Below are 9,937 nucleotides of genomic sequence, written 5' to 3'. Positions count from 1 at the left end.
TTTTCTGAATTGAATTCAATGAAACATTTTTGGCCAGTGACAAATATAATGCAGAAAATCATTAATAAATGACATGCTCCCGGCGTAAATAACGTGAGCCTGGCGTACACCATTTGTAAATGATTTGTAAATAAATGCTTTAACGTGTATCCATATTACAAAGGTTACAAAATTTAGCATGTAAACAGAACTATATGGAAAAACTAGCTTCTGACTGCTTGCACAAAACTTAATGGTCTCATTTTTAGAAAAATGACATTAAACCAGAGCATTTAACTAGGGTCCTATTAATGTCAGCACTGTGTAACACTGTACATGGCACTGAATGATTTTAACGTGAAGAGTCAATTACACACATGTAAACCTCTCCAAATACATAAAATGTAAGTAAATAAAACTTTAAATAAATGAAACATTAATAATTTACAGCTAGAATACATCACTTGCTCAATGTGACCCAATATTATATAAATAATATATGAGACTTCCTTTCCAGCACAACTAACCAGCACAGTGTTTTACCATGTTGTTAAGAAAAACTACTTCTGGGAAGCTTTCTGCAGAGCTATATACAAAGAACATACATACTACTTTCTTAAAAATATCAAAAAGGGGTATTATAGCCTAAAGAATTGCCCTGTGTCAGTTTTGTTCTTCACATGAAGGGTTGACATATTAAAACGGGTTATTTTACAGACTATATTATCATTAGAATCATTCTAGTTTTCTCAAATGTACATTTTTAAGTATGCGGTTGCCACATGCACCACTGCTGTACAGTATTTCACTACACAGATGCTCCAGTGTAACAGCCCAAAGTGCAAAATATATGCTCAGTTACCAAGAATGATAGCCAATGTCATTTTCTCACCAGATATGCACTACAGATGACACAAGATGAGAAAAATCACAGTAAACACTAAGAAGTGTCCTACAAGAAAAGCATTGGGAAAGCAGTACAATGACAAAGAGTACTGCCTTGAAACTATAAAGCAATCTGTAAACAATTGTTCTTCAGCTAGTTTGTCTACATTTTGTTGCACAAAGCATGCTATACATTGTAATGAATCAAACCGACTGAAATGTTTCATAAGGCATCCAGACGTGCCAAATTAATCCATTATTTGCTGTGGTTTTAAATACGCATAGGCTAGATTTGCTCTGGTGAAATTAGAAATTAAAAAAGGGGCCATTTACTACTTCTGTGCTTGACTGACTAACCGACTAGCTTACGTTTAATCAAAACCGTCAACACTTTGGTGTAGTTAACTGTAGGCAGTCCACACATTTTGACAGTTCTGCGGCATGCTGAAGATATTCAGCATCAGTACATTCCAGTTCAACTGAATGACATTCAGAATGAAGTCTTTGGAGACTTTTGGATGCTCTTTTCTACACTTCTGTCATCACTGTATATAACAGAGGCAGGTTGTTCATTAAACACTGTTATTCACAAACACATTTTGCTCATTGCAATCAAGCTCAAAATAAATATTAATAGTGTAATTCTGTACCAGTGTATCATTTTATAGATGTATGATTTGAAAAAAGTACCAAAAGGTTCCAGTACCGACGTCTTGTAACTAACGTATCAACATGGCACCAAACACATGCCAATATCATTCACGAGTCTGATCACTCTTCATCTACAGTGTAAACACCCTCAAGACCAATAGGAGAGTTACCCTGTCAAACCCAACAGTGCCTTCCAGTAAACCAATATGTTCCAGTGCTAAAACATCCAGTCAACTTTCACTTCTATGTCCCGTGGTGCCATCAATCCAAGTTTTTCCTTGCTTCACCACATATTTGTGGACAAACATGTACGTCAATTGATCTGGTACAGCTTTTGAATTCAGTCACAGCAAATTAAAGGCCTCATATGGACAATCCACCCCAGTGAGCATCGCAAAACACAGTATTAAGTATTAAGTGCTCAATTCTGTTATACTGACTGAATCCAAAGAAAAAGTCAACTTAAACACAGTTATTTTCGGTAAAACATAACATTGGTCTCTTCGCGCAAGAACGCCGCTCTAAACTATGAATGGCTGCTTGAGAATATTTTCACTCACAAGTATTAGTCAACAGCTCAAAAGATTCTTTAAAAAAAATTAAAGCAAAGCAAAAATCTAAAAGGGGGGTTTGGCATCACCACATTTACTGCCCATCTTTCTTCACAATATATCCGGTTGTTCTTGCAAACTTTATGGCATGAAATCTGTTCGCGTGTGAACAAATATACTTTTGTTCTGTCAGAACCAACATTCCAGCGTCCTTTTACAAGCAATATATATTTTGCCAGAAAACGTAAAGTTACAGTATGCTTTTGAGATCCTTTACTTCTTCGAGATCTTCCCAGCTTTTCTATTGGGCTCATAGGGTGTTCTCAGGATGCTGGGTGTCTCTTCCATTACCCTGACCAGCAGGTTATCAATGTAGTCCTCCAGCTGCCGAATATGAGCATCTTTCTTTCTCACCACCTCTTTCTGCTTGATGAGTTCTTGCACAACTTCCTCAAAGGAGAGATTGCTGTAGGCCGCCATATTCTTCTGCAGATGTTCAGACTCCTATACGTGAGGAAGAATACATGACAAATGTTGTTACATCTCTACTTCTTTTTATTGCCCATAACATGCTGGGAATTCAAACTGGGAATTCAAAAAATAAAAAAATAAAAAAATAAATTGTGCTTCTTTTGAACAATAATTTGATACTTTAAAATTTCCAATATGAAACATGACACTGTACAATGTGTATGTGGATAAGCAATAATGCTACATACAGTAGTACCTGGACTAATATCTCTGGGATGCCAAAGCAAACTCGCAAAAAAAAAAAAGCATTCGAATTTTACAAGGGCAACATATTTTAGGAGACAAGATCGAAATAAACATGTTATTTAATGCTGCCTTCAGAGCTCACTTAATAAACACGCTTTTATCAAAGGTGTTGCTCTAAACTCTCAAGCCTCAGTTCTCTCAAGCAGAGCGATTATGTGTTGACGTGAGAAGTGTCTGCATCTGACTTCACAATGATATTGAGGAAACGGGCAATTTAGAAACATTTGCTCATCTGATATCAAGTGTCTGACAAATTCACACTTTTTGCTGTCAAAGTGAAAACAAGCACTAAATGCGGTCAGTCGATATAATCTCTTGGAGAGCTTACCCATTTCATTGGTGTCAAAATATGAGTGGATGATTCTCAGTCATGCCTAATTACTGATACTTAGTTAATTACAATAAAACTGCCACCCAAAATCAACATCAACAGGACACAGACCTGAAATTCATCTAATTACCAAACAATCCAAATAGCTCCAGAAATGAAGTACTTGCACCAAATCTACACTGATAAGGTTATCTGTGTTTAAGGAAATAACATTTAAGACAATCATTTTAAAAGCAAGTCACTATAACAAATACATTAAGGCATTAAATGAAGTTTAACAGGGACTAAAACCTTTAAACAACATTGGTGTGATTACTTCAACTGAATAGTGATTAGGGCTTGGCTACAAGTATGATTCACTAAATAATGAATGGAAGATATACTGTATATATATATAAAACTCCTGAAATGTATCTGTGTTTATATGTATAATAATAATAATACTTGGCAAGAACAAGCCTCAACACTTTTAACCTGAAGCTTCAGAATCTGAGCAGCTTCTGGGTTTGAACTTGATCCACCATATCGGACAGCTGTTTATACATGTGACACTTTGATTATGATTATCCTCCTTAGATTACGATAATGAAAACAAAACATTCCTTTTCTTTTTCCCTGAGGAAACTGCAGAGCAAGTTTGACTCCATAAAACTGCCATTCTAGAAACTAAAGCAAAAATACAATGGCCTTAAAAAGTATTTAGACACGTAAATCACATTTAAAATATGTGAATTTCATTGCATAACAAAATATAAAATCAAGTAGCATTTATTTTAAATGAAAAAGTACAGTTAAAAAGGTACACTTTCCAAGGAAAACATTTGCTGAATGAATCTATTATTTAAAAAAGATATACTGTTCAAAATTAAGGCAAAAACACATTTGGATGCTTTTTGGTTTCTGGTAGTGGAATATTTTCCTAATCAATGTGATGAACTACACCTGTAGTGAACTTGAGGGGAACTGACTTCATACATCCACTAAAAATCATCATAATTTCAAAAATAAAAATTAAAAATTTGTTTGCAGATGCCATTTGCATGCAATAAAATTCATACACTTTTAGGTGTGCTTGTTGAGTTGAATGTTTGGTAATGCTGCTCAACAGACACTGCAAACCAAAACAACACTCTGGCAAATACAGAACAGCGAACAGTGAATCAAAGGAATATTTAGAGAAAGAGATGCTGCATGAATAGCAAAACCACCAGGGCACAAGCTAGCGGGGGCAGGAAAAGAGCCCAGGAAATGACCATGAACTGGCAAGCAGCTGATGAGCAGATTTAGGCAATCAGGAGTGTGGGAGAGATAAGACTTCCACTTGGCATTCTTCAGTTGTCTCATTATGGGCACTAATGAGGGCTTTTGCGTTGAAAATCTAAAACTCCAAGTCCTTTGAAATGCCTCGGCCGGCTCTCTCCCCACCCCCCATCCTTTAATTAAGGCCTTGGAGTGCCAGAGACACTATTTCACGGATGCAGTGTTAACATAACCTCAAAAATGGGTGAGGAAAGCCATTTTCAGCAACCCGTCTCCAGTTTCAACATCACTTCAGCGGCTATTCTCACACAGCAGGCAAGCAAACGTTGTGTTACTCCGCACTGGACACGATGACTATCACAATCAGTATAATAATGACAAAGTGAGAGAGGGCCCCTTTCCACGTTTAACGCTGACCGTGGTTTGACCTATAGTGTAAAATTAGACCAGTGACAAATTGCGTATTATTAATGATTAGATTTCCAATTATTGAGTGAGAGAACATACTGTCCAAGATGGCTCGCTAACGAAATGGAAGCGCATTAATAACATCACACTACTTCAAATTACATGCAGATCAAAGACGATGACCACCCATTTCAGCTGTTAATTAGATAAACGGCCCTCCAAGCAGAGCGCCACAAGTGATACTCAGTCAGAGATCAGCATCAATGACTTCCATATATAATAGGGCTGCAATAAATGACCAATTAAAACTTTGGGCAAGTTTTGAAAACTTATGAGAAATGTGGTCAAACTTTGTCTGGACAGACTGGACAGTGACTGTGAAAATACACCCTTGTTAAGCAATGAATAGAAATGGAAAATAATATTCTTACATTTAGCGTGGTCACATGTAATTCAGCTTTATATGTTTAACAATAGTGTAAAATAGAAAAGACATACAGTGTACACTATTTCTTTTGAATGAACTTACATGTGCACTTTTCATGCCGTGCTTCTTTTTGGGAGAGGTTTTGAATCTCTGTGTAAGGTCCTCATTGCTAGTGGGACTTCTCATGTTGTCACTGTTAGACAGGAAAAAAAAGACAAAACTGTTACTTCAATAAATACATAAAATGCACTTTCATCTTACAGGAAACCCCTTCATTTAACATTCAAATCAATTTAACATTGTTAAAATCTTGGTCGACAACAAGAAGCACTATCATGAAACACATCACAACCCTTAATGCACCTGCTACCTGCCTGCAGAAGTTCTTTTTGAGTTGACTTGTTATCTGACTGAGGGTCAGGAAATGGTTGACACCCCCTCACACGTAAACAGCAAGTCTACTTATCATTTCTCAACAATCGGTCACTGACCACAACAAAGGCATTACAGCCAGTCACGGCACTCAGTCAGTGGGCAGTGTGACCAAAATCTTATATCACAGTATGAGCAATTTTATACCACAGTAACGGTATATATATTTAAATGGTTAAAAATGAGTGGTGGAAAGTTTCTGAAAGAAGTCTATTATGCTCACCAAGGCTGCATTTATTTGATCAAAAATCCAGTAAAAACTGTAATATTGTGAAATATTACTACAATTTAAAATACATTTTTTCCTATTTCAATATAATTTAAAATGTAATTTATTCCTGTGATGGTAAAGCTGAGTTTTCAGCAGCCTTTCCTCCAGTCTTCAGTGTCACAACATGATCCTTCAGAAATCATTCTAATATGCTGATTTGCTGCTCAAGAAACATTTCTTATTATTAGCAACTTTAAAAACAGTTGTGCTGCTTAATATTTTAGTGGAAACTGTGATACATTTGTTTTCAGGACTCTTTGATGAGTAAAAACAGCATTTATTTAAAATAGAAATCCTTTGCACTTTAAGTCTTTACTGTCACTTTTGATCAATTGAATGTGTCCTTACTGTTATAATTTCTTTCTGAAAACAATAAATAAAAATAAAATAATAAGTAAAGAAATAAATCTGACAGACCCCAAACTTTTGAACACTAGTGCATATTATATGCAATGTAATAATGTCTATTAGACAATCTAGTGGCATAAATATACTTACGAAATTATTATTATTATTATTAAAATTTCTAAAGTATTTTTTTAAATACGACATTATTTTAACAAAATTTTAACAAAAATATATACAGTAAATGAATAAGTACACTGACAGTGCTTGTCTGCAACAATTTTTTATTTATATATATAGATAGTCTGATGTTGAATTTTCTTTTTAATTATAACAGGAAATTTGGAAATTCAACCAGCTGACATATTTCTTCCACCCATACCACAGCCATCAAACACCACTGCAACTTGCAAGAAAATATACTGACTTTATGCTTACATGGGCGTACCGTTATGAGTAGTGGTTCAGTCCTTTAATGACAAAACATTGTGAATGGATGAGGACCATTAAGGATGCTGGTTATCAAAAGTCAGTTAATGTATTACGGTGCAAAGATCACACAGATCTTTATATACTAGACAACATTAAGCAGGCTTTTTCATGTATTTTTAGCTAACCTGTGACCCCTGGAAGACCTGTGATCTAAGATGAGAGAGTAACTGGAGAGATGAACGGCCTGGTAGGCTACGGGCAGATGAATTGTTAATTGAATGGTCTATCTCTCATTCAGATCTCATTACTGTGGCTTCGTCAGGACCCTGTAGTCCGAATTGGGCCTAATGACATTGATAAGGTCTTCCTAATGACAGACTTTCTCTGATAAACATTAAGTGTTCAACTGTCCTCATCTAACTCTACTGACAAAAGAGCAGAGGTTGGAAATGACAAGCAGAAGTAACAGAAGACACATTCCTCAGCAATTATTTTAAAAGGATGAATAATACTATTAAGTACATACTTTAATATTAAATATAATACTTAAAAATGTATTCAAATAAATATTTTACCTATATATTATTTCAACTGCAACGAAAGCTTAAACTAGCTGCAACATATAAAAGGCAACAACAAAACGGCTAAAAGCTAGTCTTACCTGGATCTGTAGTGTGATAGGAAAGGGTTGGTTTCACTGCTAAAGGGGTTTGGAGATCGCAGGTCTCCAGAGCTTCCTATTCGCATTCCAGCGGCCGTTTTCTTTCCTTCTTTCTTCCCAGTCACTCTGCCCAGAAGACCAACCTTCTCCTTCTTCTCTCTCTTCTCTGTCCCCCACAGCATCCCCTGATCTCCCTCGAAGGGATTGCGGTTGCGTGGGAGAGTGGCGAATTTCTGGGGCATGTTGTCTCCGATGTCGGAAAAGGGGTCACATGGAACGTCGCTGGTTGGGCAACCATATCCATCGCTCTGAGAGTGTCTGTGAGATGCAGCGACCCCTGTGGATGAGAAGGAGAGAACATTTTCTTTAGTGCTTTTCCATAGAGTGCTGCAGTGATGAGGTATTTTTGTAGGCCAAACCCGGAGACGAGTAAGCATTTTACCACTTCCGGTTCCATCATCCTGAAGTCAATGGGATTTGGTTGCCTGAAATAATGTCTGTGTTTAACACAAGCTCAAGATATTTTCACATTTTGTTCTACAACATATAATAACAAATATATAATAACCTCTAAGCTTTTAATTGCTAACTCACTGAGTGACTAAATGTGACCCTGGACCACAAAACCAGTCATAAGGGTAAATTTTTATGTCACCTGAAAACTGAATAAATAAGCTTTGGTTTGTTAGGATAGGACAATATTTGGCCGAGAAACAACTATTTGAATATCTGGAATCTGAGGGTGCAAAAAAGAAAAAAATATTGAGAAAATCGCCTTTAAAGTTGTCCAAATTAAGTTCTTAGTAATGCATATTACTAATCAAAAATTACGTTTTAATATATTTACAGTAGGAAATTTACAAAATATATTCATGGAACATGATCTTTACTTAATATCCTAATGATTTTTGGCATAAAAGAAAAATCAATAATTTTGACCCATACAATGTATTTTTGGCTATTGCTACAAATATACCCCAGCGACTTAAGACTGGTTTTGTGGTCCAGGGTCACAAATGGGACTACAGAGGTTGTTGCAGATATTAAACATCATCTCTCAAACTGTTAAACCCATCTGCTCACTAGTCAGCATTTAAAGCCTTGTGTTCAGTCACGTTCTTGAAAATTATTCTAACTCAAAGTTTCAGGGAAAATTATTATTTTTTGTGTGTTTTTAAAGACGGAAAGTGTTGTCGGAAGCTTAATGGTAGTGACACTGAATTCATGCGACTGTGGTGTAGTTTGTTTATGGCCTATGTTTTTACTTCTGGCTTTTTTGGTTAATTTGTGAAGATGAACAAAATATTTGGTCAAAGAGTTTATTTTCAGCAGTAATCCAAAAACCAGGGGGGAAAACAGGGCTTTAATTCAGAGAACCAGGGTGATGCTAACTTCCAGATTGGCCATCACTACAGCAATCCATAGTGAACAATACATATCGCTGCTAAAACCACACAATAAAATAAAACATAAAAGACTAAAATATAGTGTATACTGAGCACTGTTCTACAGTGAACTACATAAACAGACCATGTATGTCCTCACCTTTCTCCTCAATAGAGTTCATGGAGTCGAGTTTGGGCCTGAAGTGAGTTCCTATCAGATCAGACATGGAGTGAGCAGCAGAAAGTTTCTGCGTCCCAGTGAGCAGCGAGCGTTTTGGCTTGGGTTCAGGTGCAGCCTGAGGGTGCGGGTGCTGGTCTGGCAGAGAATCAATCTCGCTCTGTCCTGAGTGTGGAAGGATGGCGGAAGATGTGTCTGAAAAGGCACCATCGTGCTTGCGACCCTTCATCTTTTCCTTGAGCTTGGAGAATGGCGATCTGGGTTTGTCTCGCATAGACAAATCGAACATGCTGGCGGTCATGTTGTTCCGCATGAACTGGATGCTAACTTGAATCTTGCCTCTGTCTTTCCTCTTCTTACCTGGCCGGGAGTCTAGCGAGTACCAACTGACAAAAAAGAGACAGGAAGTATAAGACATATAGCAAAAATAAAACTGTCAGAAATTCAGAAAGGCAGGTATAACAGTTAAAAAAAAAAAAACATACACAACTGAACTGACAGAGTAGATATGCTTAATGTCACTTTGAAGGACTAGGATACAATTTATTTTTCAATCAACTTATTGATTGATTGATTGTTTACATTTTTTGTTGATCACAGTTTATTTTCTGTAAAAATCCAAAAGTCAGTGGAAAAATCTGTTTTTGTCGAGGGAACCAGGGTGATGCTAACTTACTGTATTTTAGAAGTAATGGAATGCTTGATTTTTTTTTTTATTTTTAGATATTTATTTTTAGATAAATACTTATAATATTGATAGAAATGTTAACTTATTTATTTAGATAACTATTGTTTCCACATCAAAATGGCAGAAAGCATTTTGAATTATCCAACAACTTTTTTTTAAAGGGGTCATATGATGCGATTTCAATTTTTCCTTTCTCTTTGCAGTGTTACAAGCTCTTGGTGCATAAAGAAGATCTGTAAAGTTGCAAAGACTAAAGTCTCAAATCCAAAGAGATAT

At 36.2% G+C, this 9,937-nt stretch overlaps 1 protein-coding gene across 1 annotated transcript in view; it reads right to left on the bottom strand.

Annotated features, from left to right (window-relative positions):
* Positions 1-986: 986 nt before the first annotated feature.
* Positions 987-9,937, bottom strand: part of LOC107698737 (rab11 family-interacting protein 2) — a 16,960-nt gene continuing 8,009 nt past the window's right edge. The window contains exons 3-6 of the mRNA XM_016499835.1: positions 8,956-9,359; positions 7,411-7,747; positions 5,372-5,462; positions 987-2,570 (exon numbers count right to left, since the gene is read on the bottom strand). Of these exons, the coding sequence (XP_016355321.1) occupies positions 2,340-2,570; positions 5,372-5,462; positions 7,411-7,747; positions 8,956-9,359 (1,063 nt within the window). The 3' untranslated portion in view covers positions 987-2,339. The remainder of the gene's footprint in view (positions 2,571-5,371; positions 5,463-7,410; positions 7,748-8,955; positions 9,360-9,937) is intronic.

Source organism: Sinocyclocheilus anshuiensis, unplaced genomic scaffold (assembly GCF_001515605.1).
Source record: "Sinocyclocheilus anshuiensis isolate Anshui unplaced genomic scaffold, SAMN03320099.WGS_v1.1 scaffold1015, whole genome shotgun sequence".
NCBI classification, from domain to species: Eukaryota; Metazoa; Chordata; class Actinopteri; order Cypriniformes; family Cyprinidae; genus Sinocyclocheilus; species Sinocyclocheilus anshuiensis.
This window is presented reverse-complemented; position numbering and strand designations above follow the sequence as displayed.